This window comes from Lampetra planeri, chromosome 61 (genome assembly GCF_965212315.1).
Source record: "Lampetra planeri chromosome 61, kcLamPlan1.2.h2, whole genome shotgun sequence".
NCBI classification, from domain to species: Eukaryota; Metazoa; Chordata; class Hyperoartia; order Petromyzontiformes; family Petromyzontidae; genus Lampetra; species Lampetra planeri.
Window position 1 is genome coordinate 3,846,972 of NC_136167.1, and position 25,494 is coordinate 3,872,465.

Here is a 25,494-nt window from a genome sequence, read left to right on the forward strand (position 1 = left end):
ATGAAAAGACCTGGTAGATCATTGAAAATGTATGCTTCTCCATTCTCCCATGGAGAAGCAACATGCTCCTTCATGGAATAAATAAAAGGTGGCCTTAGTAAATTTAAATAATCAAATAGTGACTGAAAATGAATAAAAATTAGTGTTATAACAATTCAATATTTATTTCAAGTTGTGCATTTTGATGTGACGTCACATTTCTCACCCCCCCCCCCCCTTCGTCACATCATCACAAATGTCTCACCCTCCCCCCCCCCCCTAGGTGCGTGACGTAATTTATGGACGGCCCCATATAGACGGACTTGCCCTAACAGTATGAGGCTATACGGGGGAGCTTTGGCGGCGATGGTGGTAATTGTGGCGGTGGTTATTAGGGGCAGTGGCTAAGCGCAGCCATAACCCCGAACCCCATCACCCTCCAGCCCTTTGGGGGGGTGGGGGCACCAGCGCAGCAAACTCGTCGTGTGCATGTACCTGGCCGGCCGACTTTGCGGTGGGGTAAAGTTGGTATTCCCACCCTCCATGCAAGACATTCGACCAGCGTAGGAAGAGTAGGCCAAATCCCCGCCAGTCTCTGCAGGGCCGCCCCACCCCCTTGATAATTCCCTTTGCCTGTGAGTGATGGTGGTGGGGAGTGGTGGTGCGGCGGTTTGCGCGCTGCGCTCACGGTCAACATCAGTGTCGATTATCTGAACGGGTCCTGAGGCTCCCCTAGGTAGACTCGGCCTCAAGTGAGTACCTCGTGCGGTGTGTAAAAATATTACTATTGGAAAGACAAAGGCGGCCGGGCGTGGTGCTGGCCACCCACCCCCTCGTGTGCCGTTCCGGCCTTCATAAGTGCTGCTACTCGCTAGCAGCACTTGCCCCATACAGTCTGTTAATGCTATACGGGGGATCTTTGTATGTTGTGTACCCTTGTGGGGAGCGGTGGTGCAGCGGTTTGCGCTCCGCTGCCCCCGTTCCAAGCCCGGCCATCACCAACCACAAGTTGACGATCATCTGAAACGGCCTCCCAAATGAGTACCTGGTGCGGTGTGCAGTGAACACCACCACCGGCGGGAGAGACAAAGGCGGCCCGGGCTTGGTTTTGGCCACCCACCCGCCGGCTTTCATAGATGCTGCTCCCCTAAACGCCACCTGGAAATCATCAGAATACATACGCCGGAGGTATCCGATGAGCTGTAAAGCACTTCGCGTGGCAGGCTCCACGGGGGGGGGGGGCGATGTTTGTCTGTTGCTGCGTTGGGGCGGGCAGCTTCACAATAAAATAGACGTCTCGTCGTGTGCCGAGTCCTGCCCACGACTCACTGCTGGAGTGAATGGGGTCGCCAAACTGGTAACCGCCTCTCGCAATCGGTTACCGGTTCCGAGAGTCGGGAGAGTCTGGGAGCGGTAACCGATTGCGGCAGAACGTTGGCAGGGAGACGGAGGGGGAGAGAGGAGGGCGGTGGATGGCGCAGAGGGCGCAATGGGAGCGGGGAGGAGAGAGGGTGGGGGGGAGATGGTGAGGGAGGTTGATGGGGGCAGGGAGATGGGGAGGGAAAGGAGATGGGGAGATGGGGGAGGTTGATGGGGGGGAGGGGAGGGGGGAGATGGGGGGGGAAGTTGATGGTGGGGAGGGAGATGGGGAGAGGTTGATGGGGGGGGGGGGAGTTGGGGGGGGGTGATGGGCAGGAGGCGAGATGGGAAGATGCGGAGGGAGGTTGAGGGGGAGGGAGTTGGGGGGGGGTGGAGGTTGATGGGCAGGAGGGGGGAGGGAGATAATGGGGAGGAGGGGGGATGCGGAAGGAGGTTGATGGGGGGGGGGGGGTTGATGGGGGGGGGTTGATGGGGGGGGGGAGATGGGGGGGGGGGTTGATAGGGGGGGGAGATGGGGGGAGGGAGATGAGGGGGGAAGGGTGGGGGGTTAGGATGTAATGTGAGCGGGGAGAGGGAGGGCGAACGAGGGAGGGAGAGATAGAGGCGGGATGCGAAGAGGGGAGGTGGTGGTGGTGGGGGGCACGGCGGTGCAGCAGTGCGCGTGTGCAGGAGGCTGAGCCCATCACCACCGCCACCTCCGCTGCAGCAGTGCGCATTGTCGGCACCATCACCACCATAGTCACCGCCGTTATCGCATCGGCATCATCATCACCGCCGTCATCGCATCGGCATCATCACCACCGTCACCATCATCACCGTCATCGCATCGGCACCATCATCGCCACCGTCGATTCAACAGGAGCATTGCACTACCAGCTTCGTCGCCACCGTCTATTCCACGCAGTCATCGCCTCTTCTAACGTCGCCGTCTCGTCAGTCGGCATCGGCACAGGCATCGGCACAGGCGCTGCTGCGTCTCGCCCGTGCAGGTGACGGAGTCGGAGTTGGGCTCACGCAGCGGGCTGCGAGGTGAGCGCTACGCAAAGGCAAAGATCCCCCCCTCCCCCGTGTAGCCTTGACAGACTGTTGGGGCAAGTGCTGTTAGCGAGTAGCGCCAATGAAGGCCGGCACTGTGGTACACGAGGGAGTGGGCGGCCAGCACCACGCCCGGCCGCCTTTGTCTCTCCCCCCCCCGCCCAGTGGCGATGTTTTAACGCATCGCATCAGGCGCTCATTCAGGGCCAAGTCGGCCTCGGATGATGGAGGCCCCAGGAGCGGTTCCGACGATGATCCTCACTTGGTGATGCTGGTGGTGGCACCGCGAGCGGGAGTCCAACTCGGGCACGCCGGGTTCGGAGCGCGGCGGCGCAGCGCCACCGCTCCCCTGGGGCGCTCACGGCGCACACGAAGTGCTGTCAGCGAGCAGTGATGAAGGCCAACACCATGCCGGGCCACCTTTGTCTTTCTGATTCCGATCGTAGCAGAGACTTATTTAAGGCCGAGTAGACCTAGGTGAAGCCCGGGACCGGTTCAGATATTCGCCGTCAACGGTCGCTGGGGGAATCCAACTCGGGATCGATGGGTTCGGAGCGCAGCGCTAACCGCAGCGCCACCGCTCCCCACACCCACAACGCCCCGTGTGTGTGTGTGGGTACACAACGCCCCGTGTGTGTGTGTGTGAGTACACAACGCCCCGTGTGCGTGTGTACACAACGCCCCGTGTGTGTGTGGGTACACAACGCCCCGTGTGTGTGTGAGACACAACGCCACGTGTGTGTGTGTACACAACGCGCCGTGTGTGTGTGTGAGACACAACGCCCCGTGTGTGTGTGGGTACACAACGCCCCGTGTGTTTGTGAGTACACAACGCCCCGTGTGTGTGGGTACACAACGCCCCGTGTGTGTGTGAGTGCACAACGCCCCGTGTGTGTGTGAGACACAACGCCCCTTGAGTGTGGGTACACAACGCCCCGTGTGTGTGTGTACACAACGCCCCGTGTGTGTGTGAGACACAACGCCCCGTGAGTGTGTGAGACACAACGCCCCGTGTGTGTGAGACACAACGCGCCGTGTGTGTGTGTGTGAGTACACAACGCCCCGTGTGTGTGTGAGACACAACGCCCCTTGAGTGTGGGTACACAACGCCCCGTGTGTGTGTGTACACAACGCCCCGTGTGTGTGTGAGACACAACGCCCCGTGAGTGTGTGAGACACAACGCGCCGTGTGTGTGAGACAACGCCCCGTGTGTGTGGGTACACAACGCCCCGTGCGGGTACACAACGCGCCGTGTGTGTGTGTGTACACAACGCCCCGTGTGTGTGTGGGTACACGACGCCCCGTGTGGGTACACAACGCGCCGTGTGTGTGTGTACACAACGCCCCGTGTGTGTGTGGGTACACAACGCGCCGTGTGTGTGTGTGGGTACACAACGCCCCGTGTGTGAGTGAGTACACAACGCCCCGTGTGTGTGTGGGTACACAACGCCTCGTGAGTGAGTGAGTACACAACACCCCGTGTGTGTGTGGGTACACAACGCCCCGTGTGTGTGTGTGTGGGTACACAACGCGCCGTGTGTGTGTGTGGGTACACAACGCCCCGTGTGTGTGGGTACACAACGCCCCGTGTGTGTGTGAGACACAACGCGCCGTGTGTGTGTGTGTACACACCGCGCCGTGTGTTTGTGAGTACACAACGCCCCGCGTGTGTGGGTACACAACGCGCCGTGTGTGAGTGAGTACACAACGCCCCGTGTGTGTGTGTACACAACGCCCCGTGTGTGTGTGAGTACACAACGCCCCGTGTGTGTGTGTGAGTACACAACGCGGCGTGTGTGTGTGAGTACACAACGCGCCGTGTGTGTGTGTACACAACGCTCCGTGTGTGTGTGAGTACACAACGCGCCGTGTGTGTGTGTGAGTACACAACCCGCCGTGTGTGTGTGAGTACACAACGCCCCGTGTGTGTGTGAGACACAACGCGCCGTGCGTGTGTGGGTACACAACGCGCCCCGTGTGTGAGTGTGTGTGAGTACACAACGCCCCGTGTGTGTGTGGGTACACAACGCGCCGTGTGTGTGTGTGTGGGTACACAACGCCCCGTGTGTGAGTGAGTACACAACGCCCCGTGTGTGTGTGGGTACACAACGCCTCGTGAGTGAGTGAGTACACAACACCCCGTGTGTGTGTGGGTACACAACGCCCCGTGTGTGTGTGTGGGTACACAACGTGCCGTGTGTGTGTGTGGGTACACAACGCCCCGTGTGTGTGGGTACACAACGCCCCGTGTGTGTGTGAGACACAACGCGCCGTGTGTGTGTGTGTACACACCGCGCCGTGTGTTTGTGAGTACACAACGCCCCGCGTGTGTGGGTACACAACGCGCCGTGTGTGAGTGAGTACACAACGCCCCGTGTGTGTGTGTACACAACGCCCCGTGTGTGTGTGAGTACACAACGCCCCGTGTGTGTGTGAGTACACAACGCGGCGTGTGTGTGTGAGTACACAACGCGCCGTGTGTGTGTGTACACAACGCTCCGTGTGTGTGTGTGAGTACACAACGCGCCGTGTGTGTGTGAGTACACAACCCGCCGTGTGTGTGTGTGAGTACACAACGCCCCGTGTGTGTGTGAGACACAACGCGCCGTGCGTGTGTGGGTACACAACGCGCCCCGTGTGTGAGTGTGTGTGAGTACACAACGCGCCGTGTGTGTGTGGGTACACAACGCGCCCCGTGTGTGTGGGTACACAACGCGCCCCGTGTGTGAGTGAGTACACAACGCGCCCCGTGTGTGTGGGTACACAACGCGCCGTGTGTGTGTGAGTACACAACGCGCCCCGTGTGTGTGGGTACACAACGCGCCGTGTGTGAGTGAATACACAACGCGCCGTGTGTGAGTGGGTACACAACGCGCCCCGTGTGTGTGGGTACACAACGCGCTCCGTGTGTGAGTGAGTACACAACGCGCCCCGTTCGTGTGGGTACACAACGCGCCGTGTGTGAGTGAGTACACAACGCGCCCCGTGTGTGAGTGAGTACACAACGCGCCGTGTGTGAGTGGGTACACAACGCGCCCCGTGTGTGTGGGTACACAACGCGCCGTGTGTGAGTGCCTGCCGCTATGAATCCCCACGTGATGGCTCCGTTGAGCTGTCACTTGTGGCCAGGTGGCTTCTGAAAGAGAGCTACGTAGCTTATCGGGCCTTACCTGATACAACAACAATAATAATAATTAAACAAAGAATAATATCCTAGATGTCATTGATCATGACATCTGAGTGGGTGGGTGAGTGGGTGGGTGGGTGAGTGGAGTCTGTATGTTCTCCCCCTGTTCTGCAGAGTGAGTGCGTAGAGTGTGTATGTCCTCCCCCTGTTCTGCAGAGTGAGTGAGTGGAGTCTGAATGTTTTCCCCCTGTTCTACAGAGTGAGTGCGTAGAGTGTGTATGTCCTCCCCCTGTTCTGCAGAGTGAGTGGAGTCTGAATGTTCTCCCCCTGTTCTACAGAGTGAGTGCGTGGAGTGTGTATGTCCTCCCCCTGTTCTACAGAGTGAGTGCGTGGAGTGTGTATGTCCTCCCCCTGTTCTACAGAGTGAGTGTGTGGAGTCTGTATGTTCTCCCCCTGTTCTACAAAGTGAGTGTGTGGAGTCTGAATGTCCTCCGCCTGTTCTGCAGAGTGAGTGTGTGGAGTTTGAATGTCCTCCCCCTGTTCTGCAGAGTGAGTGTGTGGAGTCTGAATGTCCTCCCCCTGTTCTACAGAGTGAGTGTGTGGAGTGTGTATGTCCTCCGCCTGTTCTACAGAGTGAGTGTGTGGAGTCTGAATGTTCTCCCCCTGTTCTACAGAGTGAGTGCGTGGAGTGTGTATGGCCTCCCCCTGTTCTACAAAGTGAGTGTGTGGAGTCTGAATGTTTTCCCCCTGTTCTACAGAGTGAGTGCGTGGAGTGTGTATGTCCTCCCCCTGTTCTAGAAAGTGAGTGTGTGGAGTCTGAATGTTTTCCCCCTGTTCTACAGAGTGAGTGTGTGGAGTCTGAATGTTCTCCCCCTGTTCTACAGAGTGAGTGAGTGGAGTCTGAATGTCCTCCCCCTGTTCTACAGAGTGAGTGTGTGGCAGAGGTGTGGACTCGAGTCATGTGACTTGGACTCGAGTCAGACTCGAGTCATGAATTTGATGACTTGCGACTCGACTTGGACTTGCATAACAATGACTTTGTCCCACCTCTGAGATGTGGACTCGAGTCATGTGACTTGGACTCGAGTCAGACTCGAGTCATGAATTTGATGACTTGCGACTCGACTTGGACTTGCATAACAATGACTTTGTCCCACCTCTGGTGTGTGGAGTCTGAATGTTCTCCCCCTGTTCTATAACGTGAGTGGGTGAGTAAATGTGTGGCACCTACATTATTTAACATGTTTTTTTTCGACCACTTAGTTCGAGAAGTATTTCATGGCTGTACCGGGTAAATCTCCATCTGGTACAGATACAATGGGAGACTGATCGATGCCCGGGAACGGTCGAGGGATGGCTCCCTCCTGGTTAACCATGTTAAGTATGCTGATGATCTTGTGATTGCTGCTCATTCAGAGCAGGAGTTGGAGGCATTTCTGCTTGACCTGGAGCGTGCTACTAATATGTGGGGCCTAACCATCAGCCCCTCCAAAACTAAGCACCTGCCTGAGTATTTTGTTTCATCAAACACTCCGCCCCCTCAACTCTCCATTAGCGGGGCAGTTGTGGAGGGAGTGGAGAGGTTTCCGTACCTGGGCAGTGTGCTTATGATCAGCTCCAGTTTGACAACAGAGTTCTCACTGAATCAGTCGAGCGGCATTATCTTTTCATCAGCCGCTTAACGCTGTGTGGAAGCTACCTGGCCTGTCACTCCACACGAAGCTTCAGTTCTTCTCGGCCATAATCATGCCCTCTCTTCTCTCTGCTTAGGAAAGTGGACCCCCCCCCCTAATGGAACATCTTAGACTTTTATAAACATTCAAGCTGGCCTGCCTACAATCCATCCTGGGTTTATCCAGGCTGGATTGTGTGAGGAGCTCACGCATGCTTGAAAGATCTGGACAAAGTCCCATCAGTGAGCTCCTCCGGTAGGCAAGGCTGCATTGGCTGGGTCATGGAGACCGCATGCCAAGCGATCGCATGCCTAAACAGCTTTTGTTCGGCTGGATAAAGGGGTCTAAATGGGCACGGCATGGGCTAGAGAATAGGTGGAATGATGCGGTACAGGATGATGTGGAGCTGAGTGGATTTTCCGACGACTGGCACCAGCGGTGTCAAGATCGGCCTCTGCAGAGAAGGCTCGTGAAGGACGCTGCTGGGCAGTTGGAGGCAGTCGCCCTCCAACAACAACGGGAGGCGGAGGAGCGACGTTCACAATAATAAGCGAAGTGCCAGGTGGCTAAAGCACAGCACACGGTAAAGTCACCTACGAGTCACCTACGTGACATTACCGAAAGAACCAACGATTATGGATCCGTGCAGTCACGAAAACTTCAAATTTAGATTAAAGCACAGCAAGTTGGCACAGTAGGGGGCACAGGTGGTGCATCTGCCAGTCATCTCAGTCAACCCATGGCACCTGGGTCTGTCCCGTCACCTGCCAGTGAGCCTTCGACACTTCACGTGGCCTTAAAGTGCACTTGGCCTGGCACAATCGCTGTGGTGACGTCACTGCCACTTAGTGGCGAATGACGATTGTTATTGGAGTCTGTTCTCCTCCTGGTCTACAGAGCGTTTGGGTGAACGAGCGATTGAGTGAGCGAGCGGGTGAGCGAGTGGGTGAGCGAGAGTGTTCAGTCTGGATGTTTTCTCCCCCTGTTCTCCAGAGAGAAAGAGAGTGGTGGTTGTGTGTTATGTGTCGTCAATGCGGATATTTCGTTGATCGTTAAACGTGTTCACGATGTGTCAATTTGCGTTCCCAAGAAATGTTGCTCGTTCGTGAATTGAGGGATCCCTGTGCTGACTCTCCGGTGTCGAGGGCGCCGCAGTGGCTGGGAGATGTTAACTTCCTCGCCTGGTGGTCGACCCTGACGCCTGCTGCTGTGTATTTGGAGTTGACGTGTCTCTCATCATCATCAACTAGGTGGCTGGGAGATGTTAACTTCCTCGCCTGGTATGCAGGAGGTCGACCCTGACGCCTGCTGCGGTGTATTTGGTGTTTGTGTGTCTCTCTCTCCCCGTGGTCGCGGGGATTTTTCTCCGCGTTCTCCGGATTTCCCTCCACGTTTACAATCGACTTGACGCGTTTCGAGCACTTTGCTCCTGCTATACATTTCCACATGACGACGATAGGCCACTTCGTCAGGCTATCATTTGTGGAAGGCAGGTGGCGTTTGAAAAAGAGCTACACAGCTCAGTAGTGGGCCTTTCCTGGTAAAAGTTTAGTTTTTTTCTACGCCCCCCTTCCCCCTCCTTCCCCCTCCCCCCTTTCCCCCCCTCCCCCAAATTCTTCCTCCTCCCCCTTTCACCCCCCTCCCCCTTTCACTCCCCTCCCCCTTTCACCCCCTCCCCCTTTCACCCCCCTCCCCCTTCCTCCCCCTCCCCTTCACCCCCCCTTCCACCCCTCCCCTTCAGCCCCCCCTTCCACCCCTCCCCCCTTCAGCCCCCCCTTCCACCCCCCCCTTCAGCCCCCCCTCCCACCCACCCCTCTCCGTGTGTGTGTGTGTACACGCGTGTGTGTGTGTGTGCGTCCGTGTGTGTGCGTCCACGTGTGTGTTTGCGTCCACGCGTGTGTGTGCGTACACGCGTGTGTGCGTGTGTACCCGTGCGTGTGTACCCGTGCGTGTGTACCCGTGCGTGTGTGCGTACGCGTGTGTGCGTACGCGTGTGTGTACACGCGTTATGTGTGTGTGTGGTTGTGTACCCGTGTGTGTGTGTACACGTGTGTATGTGTGTGTACACGCGTTGTGTGTGTGTACACGTGTGTGTGTACACGCGTGTGTGTGTATGTGTGTAGTGGTAGTGTAGCGGGTAGCGCGCTGCACGACAACCCCGATCCGAGTTCGATTCCTGTTCACGGCCAACACGAGTGGCGATTATCTGAACCGGTCTTGGGCCTCCTCGCGGAGACAAAAGCAGCCGGGCGTGGTGTTTGCTACTTACCCCCTCGTGTGTCGCTACATTGCAATGTCACTACATTGCTATTCAATGTCGCTACATTGCAATGTCGTTACATTGCAATGTCGCTACATTGCAATACCACTACATTGCTATTCAATGTCGCGACATTTCTTAGTGTCGATGTCCTTACCTCATTGTGTAGCTTTTTGTACTTAGTCGCCATCTCATCCAATTCCCTTATCTTTAGCCTTACTTTTCTCTCTTCTTGTGCTAGTTCCAAGGTTTCCCGAGTTCTCTATTTTATTTTGGGTTTCACTCCGAAGGGTTTTACTGCTTTTACTGCTTCCTGCATTCCTTTCTGTATGCTCAGGTGATGTTCTATTTTGCCCCCCCCATGACCCTTCTCGAAATTTCCTCGTCATATTTCCACTTCATGTCTCCTCGTTCTCGAGTGACTGTATATTACATTTTAATTTTCGTCGCGGGTTGCATCGTACCAAGCTGTGGTCCGATGACACATCAGCTCCTCGGTATGTTCTGCACAGTCGAACTGATCTTTTCCGGCGTCCGTCGATCATTACCAGATCCGGTGCTCTCCATGTGCATGCTTTGCAGTCTTTTTGTGTGAACTGGGTTTTGCATGCGACTCTGTCATGTTTTGAAGCAAATTCTCGCGGATTAATTACGCGTTCCCATCTGGTGTTATCCTTCCCAATGTTTTGCATTACAGTCCCACACAAATATCGTAATATCTGTCCTAGGCAGTCCCCTTCACGTTCTTTCCAGTGTTTCATTGAATTCTTCAATATTCTCTTCTGTGCTGTCTGATGTCGGTGCATACATTTGGATGAAAGACATATTTAGAGGTTGCTCATTAAATCTCGCAGCAATTACCCTTGGACTAACCATGATACTTTGGCTTTTACACTCAACAAGAACCCTCCTCATCTGGTGTGCACTTTATCTTCCCCTTGATGCAGCAGTCGTGCTGTGACGGTTCCACCTGAAGACGGAAGCTTGTGTTGCTTCCGAAACGTCGTGATTTTTATTTTATTTTTTATTTTACTCTTATTAATTTTAATATTCCCCTGACCAGTTCTGCAGCGACGGGGCCGCGCTGGGGAAGCGATGCGACTGAGCGGGTCGACCTCAGAGCCACGACGCTCTGCTGGCTCCGGTTTTTTTAATCTTGCGTTAAACATTGCCCAGACTCTGCACTCAATCAGCGTTGGGCCCTTTCAACTGTGGCCGCTGATTCCACGGTGGCAAGATGTTAACTACCTCGCCTGGTATATTGGAGGCCTTGGGTTCGTTCCCGACCCTGATGGCTGCTGTAAATTTGGAGTTTATTTGTATCTCTCCTCGTGGTCACGTGGTGTTTTCTCTGGGTCTTCCGGTTTTTCCCTCCACATTTCGAATCAACATCACGCGTTTAGAATATTTGGCTGCTATAAATTTCCAAATTGATGATGAGCCACTTTGTCGAGCTTCTGAAAAAGAGCTATGTAGCTCAGTGGGCCTTACCTGGTAAAATAAAAAAAAATCTCGTTTAGATTCGACTTTCTGGTGTTGGCGTCAGGGCTGAGACATTTGCTCAAACCGCAGTATCGATGATGTCATCTCGCTAACATGGTGTGCAAGAGGTCCTGGGTTCGATCCTGCAGGGGCGATTCATCAATGGAGATGGAGTGATGGAATCATCCCATCGCGTTCTAGGAAATATATGGATTATATCCAGCAGTGGATAGTTTGAACTGGATGACAATTACATTGTTCTATAATCTCGTCGAGGTGGTGAGATGTTATTTACCTCGCCTGGTATGCAGGAGGTCATGGGTTAGAATCTGACGAGAAGCTGTGTATTTGGAGTTTGCGTATCTCCTCCCCTGTAGTAGCGTGAATTTTTATCCCGGCCCTCCGGTTTTCCCTCCACATTTAGAATCACTGTCACGCGTTTCGATGATTCACCTACTCTTATGAATGTCCACGTGATGATGATAAGCCACTTCGTCGAGCTATAATTTGTGATAGCCAGGTCGCTTCTAAACAAAGAGCTATATAGCTCAGTGGACCTTACACCTGGTCAAACATGAACAGTTGAGTTTTCTAATCGGCAGGTTGCGCCTGGTGGGTCAAGCCGTGGGTATTCCCACGGCTTTTTCAAGACGTTTGGCCGGCGTGGAAGACTAGGTCAAAAATTACGCTCGATTGTCTATTGTTATAAAATTGGCTTCTAGTTCTCGAGTTCTGCACTTTGGAGGAGTACATTCTTTAGCTTAATCACGGGGCTACTAAGGTCTCCTCTCTAAAAGCTTTCGGAGCCTGCAGCTCAATGTGCAGTGTTGTTGGAAGACACAGGTCCCCCGTATAGTCTGTCATAGACAGTTGGGGCAAGTACTGTTAGCAAGCAGCACCTATGAAGGCCGGCACGGCGCACGAGGGGGATGGGTGGCCAACACCACGCCCGGCCGCCTTTGTCTTCCTTGTGGCGACGTTCACACACCGCACCAGGTACTCATTGAGGCTGAGTCGACTTAAGGGAGGAGGCCCAGGACTGGGGTGTTGGTGGCCATGAACGGGCACGTACCATGCAATAACTTCCCAATACCTGCGCTCTGCGTCTGCACATCATGTAACGACATCGCCTCAACAACACATCAACTCTTATGCATCGCGGATACTCTCCAGCGTTCCATTTGTGCCCCTCAGCTTACCACCCGCTATATTTTAAATATTTGTTATCCAGTGAGGCCGTGACGGGTTTTCCAGTGCTTAATCGAGGGTTTTCTTTGTTTGGGCTATAGGCTTCGTGCAGCTTGGAAGTGTACTATCAAGTGATACACTGTCTAACTGCATGCCTACACAGGTACGTCGGTGGTGATTAACTGTGGGAAGTCAATAACAGGTTTTGAGATTTTTTGGGGACCAAAAACATGTACATACATAATGTAAATACATAATGTATATAATGTACATTATGTATGCTGATTAACTCTGACTAACCCAACCAATAACATATATATCCATTGTAATTTATATGAATACATTAGCACCCCGCCCCTCTGGTCTTCACACCTGATTGGCTCACAACTTATGACATCACATTTATTACCTATTTAAGATCGAAACAGGAGGAGGATTTCTCCGCAATTATGACTATCGCCTGATGATGCTGGTTGTTGTAATTACCGGGCGAAACGTCACGGTACTCGAATTGTAAATGTTGTAGTCGGTTCACTCTCCAACACACAACTGGTGTGCTGAACTAATAACTAATTGCCACGTTTTGTTTACGTGACAAATCTTACTAATTATCTGTGTCAGGTGGTGCGGGTTTAACGGCACATTTATATTTACGTTATCTAACCAAAATAAACCCCTCCATTATGGATACATTAGCACGGTTGGCTATGTACGGTGCGAAAGTAGTTCAACATACATACATTAGCACGGTTGGCGACGTATGGTGCGAAAGAAGTTGGTTTCCATACGTACATTAGCATGGTTGGCTACGTATGGTGCGAAAAAAGTTCAACATATATACATTACATAACAAATGCTGTGAGTACAGGCGACCCCCCTACCTACGACATAATTGGTTCCTGGACGACGCCCGCAATGTTATAAATTGGGGTTCCGTTCCTGAAAACCCATTAAAAAACATTAAAATGCAAAAATTGACCACGAAAATAAATGAAAATAACCTTTACAAACATTTATTGGAACTTAACATAACATTTTACAAACGTAAAAACAAACATTTGAACATTCTTAAGTACTTTTCTGTACGTGCATCATATTTCCTCTTCTCAGACATAGCGAAAAGTTAATATTTGAAAAATTGGAAGAAAATAGACAAAAAAAGTGAAGAGCGTTGTGAAAGAGATTCGTTCGCTCTGGGCACACCTGCAGACTGATGGGCTCTACTGTATATACGAATACGGCGGAAGAGCAAAGCAGCGCCATCAGACGAGTCTGCGCATGATATGCATGGAATGCGCAGACTCGTCACCAATCGACTCGGCGTCAGTAGCAGTCATTAGGCGATCATAGATACAAGTTTTGGTCGTTACTGTGGGGGTCTTACATACTATAAGAAACGTCATAAAAGCGGGGGGTCGCAAGTCCAGCCGTTGTAAGTCAGGGGTCACCTGTAATTTCAAGACTGCATCTTTGCCTTGGAGGCACCGTGATGGCGGTCGTGGATTCGATACAGACCCTGATGCCTGCTGTATATTTGGAGTTTGCGGTGTCTCTCCCCATGGTTGTGTTGATTTTCTCTGGGTCTTCTGGGTTTTTCCCTTTCCACATTTATCATCAACGCTACGCGTTCAGAGTTATTTGGCTACTGCTATGAATATTCACATGATGATGATAAGCCACTTCGTTGAGCTATCATCTGTGGCCAGTTCAGCGGGCCCTTACCTGGTGAAAATAAAACGAGTATTTGGTTTAATTAATATATATGTTTTAGTTTGAACCACTTGCCCGCATCTCTGCATGACAGCCCTTAGTCAGGAGGGTTACAGGACAACTATTGATTTCTGAGGGCTGCGAGAGTCGGAACCCCATGAAGGCCGTGGTATCTTGTCACGTTCACGGGAGGAGCGGTGACACAGCGGTTAGCGCTGCCACGCTAGAAAACCTACCCTGCCCGCACGAGCCCAGCCTTACAGCGGTGCTGAGTTTCCACCATGTGGGATGCGCGCGCGTGTGCAGGGCTGAGGGGAGGATAGCATAAGCAACTTGGGAGATTTGAGGAAGAGAACGCGTTGCGAGGGCAGCGTGGGTTGAGGGCGGATTGGTGAGGCAGGCAACCAAAGAGCAGATGTCAGACCTCAGAAGTCACAGCGTTTCCTGACAAACTCGCCAACCACTCGCACGTGTTTACCAATTAACTCTCTGCCACCCCCATTCAAATACACACGCCGACAAATCGACCGCGGTCACTGCACCGGCCCCCCTCACCCCCCCATCCCACCACAGGCCCCGCGAGGGCAGCTCGGGGTGCAACCCCGGACCATGACGCGCTCCGACACGCCCGACCTCATCGCCTCCGCCCTGCGTCGCCCCCGCGGGTCCCCCGGCGGCGCTCGCCCCGGCGCTTGGCCCGGCACCCTCGCCCCCTGGGCCTCCGAGCCGCCGACACCCTCGCACCGCAAGCGATGCCCCGGCTCCGCGGCGGCCGCTATGTCTGAGAGCGCCGCCGGTCGGCAGCTGGCGCCAGCACCGGCGCGCCCCCAACCCAAGCCGCCGTTACCACGCCGGCCCCCCTGGATCACGCCGGGCCCGCTGTGCGCGTCCAGCCCCGAGCTGCTGATGCCGAGGTTTGTGTCGCGCCAGCCCGGACCTCCGGCGCCGTGGCCACCGCCGCCAATGGCGCCGGGGCCGCTCGCCGAGTGGCGCCACTCGCGGGCGCCGGTGCAGTATCTGACGCCGCTGCGCCGGGCGGCGGAGGAGCGGGCGCGTGAGGCGGTGAGTCGCAGCACCGGCTCACTGGCCACCAAGAGCCAGCTCTACGACATCCACCCCAGCAAGTACCAGACGCGGCACGAGCGGCCCTACCACCATGTGCCCATCCCACTCATCCCTCGGGAAGCGGGCTCCGATCGCCGGCGCGGTGACTGGCGCCGGGAGCCGTCTACTGCCACGACACCATCACCAACATGGACGCCCCGGCGTGGCCTGCCGGACGCGATGCTCTCGGTGCACGAGCCTGGCCGGAGGGCACCGGCGGCGACGTTCACGTTCCGGTCGACGGGGACACCGCTCCACCCGTCCGATCGCCGGCTCGCCACGTCGGCCTCCAGCTTGACCGGGGCACCATCGCATGTGCGGCAGAGGATCGACCTCCACCCGCTGGACTCCACACGCTACCGGTCGTCGCCGGCACGCCGGGAGCAGCCGGTGAACTGGGCGCACAGCCGCTCCGAGCCGCACATCCCAGCGAGCGCTGGCTACGTGCCGTCGTGCCACCTCTTGCCGACGCCGGCATACCTGGAGGGCCGACGCACGTCTGACACGGCGCTGGTGCCGACGCCGAGTCCTCCAGCGCCCCCCACTCGAGGCTCATCATTCTGGACATTCTCCCGGTCGCTGGATAACCTCTACGCGTGCTTGGCGGAGCGCCGGCGTGGTGATGGCACTCGCAGCCGTGAGGGTCGGCCGACTCCGACTCCGACTCCACCACCACGCTCGGCACCGCCGCGCTCTGACCGCATCCCCGTGGTGCAGCTGTCACGATCGCCTCGCCGCTACGCTGCCCTCTCGCTCTCCGAGAGCGCCATCTTCAGCAAGGCGAGCGGGCCCGGCTGGCGCCTTGCACCATCCATTACTATCACCGACAACGAGCTCTCGCCAGTGGGTGGTGGTGGCGGCAGCCGGTCGATGGAGGAGCTGCGTGGAGGCGACGGCGCCGGCGTCGGCGGTGGTGCCACCGATTACTTGGGCTTCGGCAGCCTGGCGCTGCACAAGACGGTGTCGCCGGCATCGCCTGTTGCCAGCCAGGAGCTCGACGAGATCCTCACTGACATTGCGGTGCACTCCTCGCCGCGACTCTCCGACGAGTCCAGCGCGCAGTCTGACCGCTTCGCCCAGCAGCTCCACAGCCTCATTGACAGCGATGATGGCGGCGGTGCCAGTGGCCGGGAGAATGAAGCCGGGGAAGAGGAGGATACGGAGGAGTACAGAGAGGAGAGACCGGTGGACGGAACTGGCCGAGCATTCCCGGCGTCCCCCGCCAGCCGATTGCGGCACCGGCGCCTCTCCGAGGCAGTTGCACCGGCGCCGGCGCCCACCTCACTCTGCCGTCGCGTGCTGCGGCTGTGCCGCACCGACGCCGAGTCGCGCCGCGTGCTGTCGAGGGCGGCGCGGGTTGGGTACCTGTCCCGGGGGCGTGGCTGCCTCTTTCTGGGCTTCCCGGGTCCGGCGTCAGCGTCAGCGTTCCTGCGGCACGGCCTGGACGGCCTCCTGGTGTCGCCCGCCTACCTCTCTCTGCGCGAGATCCAGGCCCATGCGCGGCGGCTTGGCGACTACGTGCATGGTGAGCGGAAGTGAAAGCAAGCGGGCGGGTGGCATCGTTGATTTGGGCACTCTGCGACTGCAACGTTCTCTCACACCCTGTTCTATAGACTCCGGCAACACAACACGCTACCTCCTCGGAGGTGCCGGAATATAATGCTGTGGTGAGCAATGCCACGGGGAGGGAAGGCTAATTTCATGGCACTTGTAGCCACCATAGGGGCCATGGGGGGCTCTGGACAGGTGTGAGGGGATGGTAACCCCTCCACCTTCAGTTTAATTACCACTAAACTACGTGGAAAAAGTCTAACTAAACTTATGCCGGAGGCCCCAGGGGGACAGGCGTCTATGACGTCTACTGGCCAAACCCCATTTGGCGGAGCCAGGAGACTGAGCCCGTACCCTCGGAGTTCCTCCAGAAATGGCAAAAAGCCACTGTGAGTCACCATGTGGAATGTTCTAATGCTCACTAAAGAGGAGAGGCTGCCACTCCCTTGTCGGGAGCCGGACTGGTACCACCTGGATCTCTGACATTCAGGAGGTACAGTGGACTGTCTCTGGCTCCTGCCACCATGATGGGTAAAGAGTCCACTCCTGGGAGGCGGACACTGCTAAACAACAGGGAGTGGCTCTTCTTCTGAACAAAATAATGAATGAGGTGTGGGAGTGTGGTGAAAGAGGTGTGGGAAACTGTAAGCCCTAAGCTACTGTGGACTTGCCTCCCAATAAACCAGAATCAAAGAATGGTGGAGGTAGTTACTTATGCCCCCACCCAAGATGGACATCAGTGGAGGGATGAAAGGCTGATGAGTCAGATGCCTTCTTTGACCTGTCCCAAGTGCTCGCAAAAGTGGGGGATAGAGTCATCCTATTGGCTGACTTTAATGTTCGAGTGGGTCATGATGCAGGCACCTGAGCTAGAGTCAGGGATGCAACCTAGGGGGGTTGGGGGGGTATGCAGCGTAATGAGACACATAGGGGCCCCGAATCAACAGATAAACAAGTTCAAAATGTTGAGAAAAATGATTCACAATAAAATATTCCAACAATTAACCATAACCTGCCAAAAACATTGTTACAAATGAAAAAAATATATTTCAGAAATATACACACAGCGTAAAATATAGTAAGCGCTACTGGTGTGTGTTACTGAAGACAAGGGTGTTTTGCTAACTTACATGCACATGAAAGCAAGACGCATGATAATTGTAAGTATTTTAATATTTGACGAATACTGTCACTGTGAGACTGTCTTCCTCTAATCTAAACCCAATACACAGTGCAACTCAAATAATAAAGTAGTCCCTCGGGTAATGTTTTTAATCTGTTCCACGAAAACTACTGTAAACCGAAATAACTGTGAATATAATTCACTCATAAGTTGTCTGCAATAGAGCTGTTTCCACTGACAAAACAAAAAAACGTTACAGTTATATTGTAAAAAACCCAGTCGAGGTCTCATCACTCATAAATAGACATCGCTGATTGGCTGATGCGATGGCTCAGCCCCACTTATGAGTGCTGGTCTAAATTGGTACCCGCCTTCATAACGTTAACATACCATTAATCAACATCTTAACATTAAATCGAAACCATGGGCTCCTATGGGAGGCGAAACGTTAACAGACAAACCGTTAACTGATGTCACTGTTAACCGAGGGACTACTGTATATATAGAGTTATAGCCCACATATTATTGTAGATGGGTTATATTATCTGTAGCTATTTCAGTAAAAGTAAATCGGGAGAAAGGAGGGGGGTCTACAGGCGTATCTTGCATACCCCCCTTGAAATAGTCGTTGCGCCCCTGGCTAGAATGATTGGAAGGCATGGGCCTGATCAGCTCAATAATAACAGTAAGAGGCTGTTCGACTTCTGTGCAGCCCATGGGCTTGTCATTACCAACACATTCCGGTATCCGCGCATCCCCACAACATCATGGATGCACACCGGGTCAGAGCAAGAACGTCTTCTGCACTATATAGTGATGGAACAGCGGATGCGGGCCCATGTCCTTGACACCAGCACCTTCCGTGGAGCTCATCTTCCCACTGACTATAGTCTTGTCATCTGTAAGATGCCACTCCAGATGCCACTCCAGCTACGTAACGCTGTGTAGAAACTACTTGGTCTATCCCACCACATGAAGCTTCTGGTTTTCTTGGTCATAGTCATACCCTCCCTTCTAAGTGCTAGAGAAAAGATGGACTGATATGGTAGAGGAGGGTATGGAGCTGAGTGGGCTTACTGGTGACTGCTGTCAGCAGTGTCAGGATCGGCCTCTCTGAAGGAGGCTCGTGAAGGACGCTACTGGGCAGTTGGAGGCAGATGCCAGAGGAGCAACGCTCACAACAACGAGCGGAGCGCCGGGCAGCAAAAAACACCAAGTTGATACAGTACAGGACACAGGTGATGCTTCTGCCAGTCGCCTCAGTGAGTCAACCGATGGCACCTGGGTCTGTGCCATAACATCCTGCCAGTGGGCCTTCGACACTTCAAGTGGCCTCAAAGTGCACCCAACCTGGCCCACACGCCGTGATGACGTAACCACCGCTGAATGGCAAATGGCGGTTGTTATTCAGTGTGTAGGTTGTGTGTTCTCTCCCCCTGTTCTACAGAGAGAGTGAGTGGAGGCTGTGTGGTTTCTCCCCCTGTTCTACACAGAGAGAGCGAGTGCAGGTTGTGTGTTCTCTCCCCCTGTTCTACACACAGAGAGAGTGCAGGTTGTGTGTTTTGTCCCCCTGTTCTACAGAGAGAGAGAGTGAGTGGAGGTTGGTGGTTCTCTCCCCCTGTTCTACAGAGAGAGTGCAGGTTGTGTGTTCTCTCCCTCTGTTCTGCCTGGATTTCCTCTGGTCTCTCTGGTTTCCTCCTCCCATAGTTAAATCCACACCAACAGTGGAACTGGTACCGAGCCAAAACTACATCCGCAATTCTGAAATATTAACCTGGAGATTACTCGACAGGGATCACGCACAGCAGCAGCATCGCTCCCTGACTGTGGAAACTGGACAGGACACCATGAACACAAACCTGAATGAATCTGACTGACATTTGCAGCGATGCAGTGAGGGACACCTGTAAACCAGGCAGCTGCTGGGAGCCGCTCACAATTCCTCAAGTGTATTTTTGGTGACCTAAGACACACATCTCGACGATTACATTCATACACACACATGTTGTACCGTTCTTAATTCTCTGTAAAGCGCCTTGGTTAAGATACCATATAAGTGACGTCAAGATAAGATCTCCTAGCCACCGTAGCCCCTTGTGGTGCCTACGAGGGTCTCCCGGGTGACCGGGTCATTCAGGCCCCACGCCTCAAGGCAAATCGGAGTCCGCGGCTCTCTCCCTCCACCTGTGCGGGTGCTGCACCTCACGCTACATTCATTTTGCTGCCCTTGGTTCAGTTTTATTCACCAAGGATTCGTTAAGGGTCGGGTTATTTGCTGCAACGGAGCTGTGAGGGCCCTGCTGTGGGGCGCCGCGGTGGTTGATGTGTTTCCTCCATTGCCTGGTATGGAGGAGTTCGTGGGTTGGATCTCGACCCTGATGACACCTCTATATTTGGAGTTTGCATCTCTCTCTCCCCGTGGATTTTTCTCCGGGCCCTCCTGTTTTTCCCCCTTCACATTTAGAATCAACGTCATACGTATAGAGTATTCGGCTACTATACATTTCCTCGTGATGGTAATCCACTTTGTTGTGGTATCATTTGTGGCCAGGTCGCTTATAGAAAAAGAGCTACATAGCTCAGTGGACCTTACTTGGTAAAATAAATATAGTTTAGTTTTCGTATGGGTCTCGATGGGTATCTCGGCCTCGCTGTGCTGAGTAGTTAATCTCGCGTTCAATAAACCCTCGGAGCCAGGATGAACGTCTGACTCCAAACGTCATTTATTGAGTTTAACGAGGTAAAACTGGTGAGAAAACACAGATACAGCATCTGTTATAACCCGGAAACACCAACACAATGAACACCACAGCACCAGAACATTGTCCCAGATAACATGTTTCCCAGCAATAGACCCTGGATGGACCAGGCCCCCACACTACTACTGAACAAATACACAAGAGCACAAGCCGCTGCGTTGCATAAAGGCACATCGTGTATTCAGCACACTGCACCCCAAATGTACAGCATTACACATAACACTAAACTGTGGATGAGATACTTCGTCATCTTTGCTCTCAGGATCGCAACATAGCCACCTGGGCACAAGTCTGACTCGACCTACTAAATCACAAGTAACATCCACAATAAGGAAAGTTTCAAGCTTCGTTACTAACTAGGCCTCGTATTTACCACAACAACTTAACAGCACCATAAAGGCATTTACATCACTATAACGGTCATTCCAACATTACAACAGCATTGCCACTATTATAAGAACATAAACAAACTTACAGACAATGCTTCTCAAAGTCCCACGATGGACAACTGCGGCTGGTTTCACTGGGACGCGATGTGTGCCACCATCTTGAATCATGTGCGTAATGGCCGACGCCCGCGTGGTTAAGCGGGGATCTTAATTCGCAACTTCCTGGTCACGTGACCAAAACCAGCATCAAAAACAGGAAATTCCTGTGTACATACGCCCCCCCCCCATCTGCCGTGAGGCAAAACTCCTGCCGTGAGGCAGAACAATGGGTATTGTTCTCTGGGTTTCTGTGGTTCAATACGAGTCCCTGGATCTCTGTGGGTCTCTATAAGTATGTGTCGCTGTGGATCTGTATTTGTCTATGGGTCTCTGAGTGTGGGTCTTTATGGGTCCGTATAAACATGCGTTGACAGCATTTGGCTGCTATAAAGGAGCTATATAGCTCAGCGGGCCTTACCTGGTAAAATGCAAAATAGTTTAGTTTTATCGTCGTGCAGCTGTTAGCGCACTTGCCTTTATGGTGCGACGACTCCGCTACCAAGCCTCGGTATGAGCACCGACCTCTTCACGGAAGGAGGCCATGTGCCTCACGGCATGCACCCCTGCCCCCCCCCCCCCCCCCCCCCGCTTGTAGAGCTGCAGACTGCTGGCTCCGAGTACGACCCGGACTCGCGCTTCGTGCTCAGCGTGAGCGTCTCGGCGCCCGCCGGGCCGCTCACCGCCCGCCGCCTCGCCAAGATCCGGCTGGCTCCGGCTACGACCCCACCGGCGCTGCCTCCTCTGTCGTCCCCCTCCTCCGCCGCAGCCGCCTCGGCGTCCGACACGCTCATCCTGACGCCGCCGGCCGGTGCCGGCGACGGGGAGCGCCCCGGTGCGGAGGGCCGTCGCTCCCGGGAGCTGGCGCTCACATCCATTCAGCGGGAGCTGCGGGAGCGAGGGGTGTGCCTGCGCCGGGACCACCCGCGGCACTACGCGGCGCTGTGCCGCTACGTGGAGACGGGCAGCCGCCCGCCACCTGCCGCCATCTACCCGCTGGACCGGCGAACCGGGCGCCGCTTCCTGTGCCTCCTGCTGCCGGCGTCCGAGCCGCTGGCGCTGGGCTGGGTGGACAGCCCCAGGCTGCTGCGGGATCTGCTGTGACGGCGCTGACCCATGGGAGGGGAAACGAAAAACCGGGCGGCGATCGGCATGGAGACCGCGGCTCCCATTCACAACTTTAGGGGTTCCAAATAACCTGGGATGCATCACAGAAGATGTCACGATACTAAAGGCAAAGATCCCCCCACGGGTATATGATGAAAAAAAATTTAATTGCGATTTTACCCTTCCTGGCAATAGAACATGAGTTGTGTTAAGATGTTCAAATACCAAATAGATACACCTATAGGCGTCAAGTCTGCATTCGCGACACGTACTTGCGGCAAAACATGCAAACAAACATGCTCTTCTTATTTTTCATCATTTTTGATACTGGCAAAAAGGTCCCATAGATATAAATGCTCAACCGAGCTGTATGTGTTCTGATACGTGTCTTTGTATTGTTCGCCTTTTGGCATTCTCTGGAATAACATTGGTGTAGAAACTAGGCCACAAAGAAGGCTATCTCTGGTGTAGGCCAATTAGTTTCAAGGACAATGCGTGTATCATTTTCAGAGCCTGTGTGTTTGCGTGTTTTGCCACAAGTATGCGTGGTTAATGCAGACTTGATGCCTTGCAAAAAGTATATATTTGGTGTTTGAACAATCGTAACACCTATTTTATTTCCAAAAAGGGTAACACCTATTCTTATACTTTTTGGATCTTTCGGTAAAGTCACATAGATAGGTTCAAAGAAAATAACAACACAAATAGCAAAAAAACTACGACGTTTCAATCGCAACACAAGCAGTCGTCATCAGCAAAAGGGGTGTTAGCTTCGAAAGACAAACTGTTTATAAAGATTTGAAATGGGCGTAGCCCAAACGTCAGCAGCCAATGTTAAAGTAAGTGGTGGGTAGCGACTGCGGCGGTGGTGGGTTTTTCTCCTAACTAACCCCCCTTTTCCTGATGACGACCGCTTGTGTTACAATCGAAACGTCGTAGTTTTTTGTTTGTTTTCCTTGAACCTATCTACGTTACTTTACCGAAAGACCCAATGAATATTAATTCCTGCATTCACGAAAGCTTTAAGTTAAAATTTAACCTATTCTTATTTTTCATCATTTTTTATGCTGGCATAAAGGTCTCATAGATTTCCCCCGTATACCCTCAACAGCCTGTTAGGGTAAATGCTGTTAGTAGCGAGTAGCAGCACCTATGAAGGCCGGAATTGGCACATGAAGGGGGTGGGTGTCTAAAACCACGCCCGACTGCCTTTGTTTCCTCAGTGGCGGATGCTTACACACCAGCCTGGGTACTCATTTGAGGCTGAGTCCACCTTGACGGAGGCCCAGGACCGGTTCAGATAATCGTCACTGGTGTTGTTGGCCATGGGTGGGTATCGGGCTCGGGTCGTTGTTTTTTTTTTTCATCGCAGCGTGCTACCGTTGCGCTGCTGCATCATGGTTCATATTATGATCATTATTATGACCCAACTGGCAACCTGAATCCGGCATGGGAAGAGAAGACCTCACAGCAGATGGCGGGACACTGTCAGGGAAGAGCTGTAGGTCTGTAAGTCTGTGGATCTCTGTGTGCGTCTGTGGGTCTCTGTGTGATGAGGCTGTCAGGGCAGCTTCTTGTGGAGGGTGGGTAGTTGTGGCATCTACATCTTTGACCGAGATGACATCTTCACTTTCATCTTGAATGTCCTGGCACGACTTGACAGATTTGGTCGGATGGGAAACAATGGCCTCACTCAACAAGAGGCTGATTCTGTGAAAACCCAAGGACAGGTGGTAACCCTCCCTTCAGGGTCTGTGGTGATGAACCCATCCTGGATAGGCACCTTGTCTTGTTGCTGCTGCTTCCTCCCACAAGAACTGCAAGCACTGCAAAGGGATGCAGAGTGGTGTGGAGAGAGAGGCGTGCTGAGACAGGAGGAAGAGGAGCACGCGGGTGCAAGGATGCACTCAGGTCTTGAGAGCCCATCACACGGGACGGTCAGGGGAGTATGCAGCATTGGGGTGGGATTGGGCAGTGCGCGTCGTGGTTCCGGTGGCTAGGAGACGTGAACTACGTCGCCTGCAGGAGGTCGTGGGTTCGATCCTGACTGACGCCTGTTGTATATTTGGAGTTTGCGTGTCTCTCTCTCTCCCCCCGTGGTTGCGTGGATTTTTCTCTGGGTCCTCCGGTTTTTTCCCTGCACATTCAGAATCAACGTCAATCATTCAGAGTATTTAGCTGCTGGTTGAAATTTCTATGTGATGATATGTCACTTTATTCAACTATCATTTGTGGCCAGGTTGCATCTGATAAAGAGCTATGTAGCTCAGTATTGAATGAGCCTTACCTGGTAAAAAACAAAACAGTTTGTTCTCCTATAACGCTGCATGTTTTCATAACGCGATGAATCTATTACGGAACAAAATCTTTATAACGTGGATGCAAATTGTATATAACAAGATTGAGCGAACAGAACTACGTCGCGTGAGTAGGAATAAGCGGTCGTGCGGCTGCCTGGGTGTAGCGTCACACAAGGCATTGGGATGCTGCTGGATGCTTCTAGTTGCTACCCACGTGCCTCGGTCTTCGTTTGACCTGGTTGCGCATCTCCCGTTATCGCGGACTGTGCTTCACCCCCCTATATTTGATATTATTTATTATAACGCCATTTTTCCATAACGCAGTGTTCTTCAGGAATGGAACTACAACTACCGCCGCCACGTTATAGGAGAACACAGACTGTAGTTAGAATTGGAAGGGGGAGGCTCGTGGAGAGGCAGTACGAGCAATGGTGGCCTCCGCATCCAGCAGCGGATAGACCGTGGCTGACGGCGGCAAATGCTGAAGCTTCTCGAGGCGATCTGAGAGGGAGGGGCGGTCTCATCCTCTGGGCGATAGCACAGGGCGCGATCGCTGGCGGTCGTGTCGGAAGACTTTAAACGCGCCGACGATTCCTAACCGCGGCCAGACCCGCGGGCAGGTGACAACATTTACGAAGGGGCTACGCTTCACCGATATCCCTCATCGGGGGTGAGACTGACGCGCATGAGACGCGGCGTTTCGCCACACAAACTGGTATTGGAAACGCCCACCCTTCCACGGCGGTCGGACATCTCGGATGGAAGAGGTGATAGTTAATCGCATCTACCCCATACATACGCAAACCTGCCGAATGTAGAATAACTATTGGTGAACGCGTTCATGCGGCTGAGTGGACAGAGCCCACGCCGGGAGATTCGAATCAAAATCTTTATTGAGCTATAAAGCTCTTTTTTACAGATGTCCGGTATGGGGCACGGGCTCGGCAAGTTGCACCAACAAACACAATACACAAACACAGATAGGTGTGCGAAATAGAGAAAATGTGAATATATATAAAAAACGTATATGAGTAGAAATTGCATAAGTACATATGTTCCTGCCGATGTTTCGATACTAAACACACGCTTGAGGCAAGGCAGCAAAACAACAACAGTCCCAGACCACACCAAGACAACAAAAATAGCACAGTCGCTCAATAAAGTGACGCAAAGATGTAAATGGCGCCGGCTACCTGTGCACCGTCGCTCTGCAGTCGCGCCAGCTGCTCC

The 25,494-nt window shown here is 53.6% G+C and overlaps 1 protein-coding gene across 2 annotated transcripts; it reads left to right on the forward strand.

Moving 5' to 3' along the window:
* The first annotated feature begins 1,982 nt into the window (after window positions 1-1,982).
* AJM1 (apical junction component 1 homolog) lies at window positions 1,983-25,290 on the forward strand. Of its 2 annotated transcripts, XM_078619065.1 has the most exons (3): window positions 1,983-2,388; window positions 14,409-16,464; window positions 21,456-25,290. In XM_078619065.1, exons 2-3 carry the CDS (start codon window positions 14,445-14,447, stop codon window positions 21,959-21,961), a joined length of 2,526 nt encoding a protein of 841 aa, XP_078475191.1. In that variant the 5' UTR covers window positions 1,983-2,388; window positions 14,409-14,444; the 3' UTR covers window positions 21,962-25,290. The 2 variants fall into 2 exon arrangements, with proteins under 2 accessions (XP_078475191.1, XP_078475192.1); XM_078619066.1 differs by lacking the exon at window positions 1,983-2,388 and having other exon boundaries at window positions 12,142-16,464.
* Window positions 25,291-25,494: the final 204 nt, after the last annotated feature.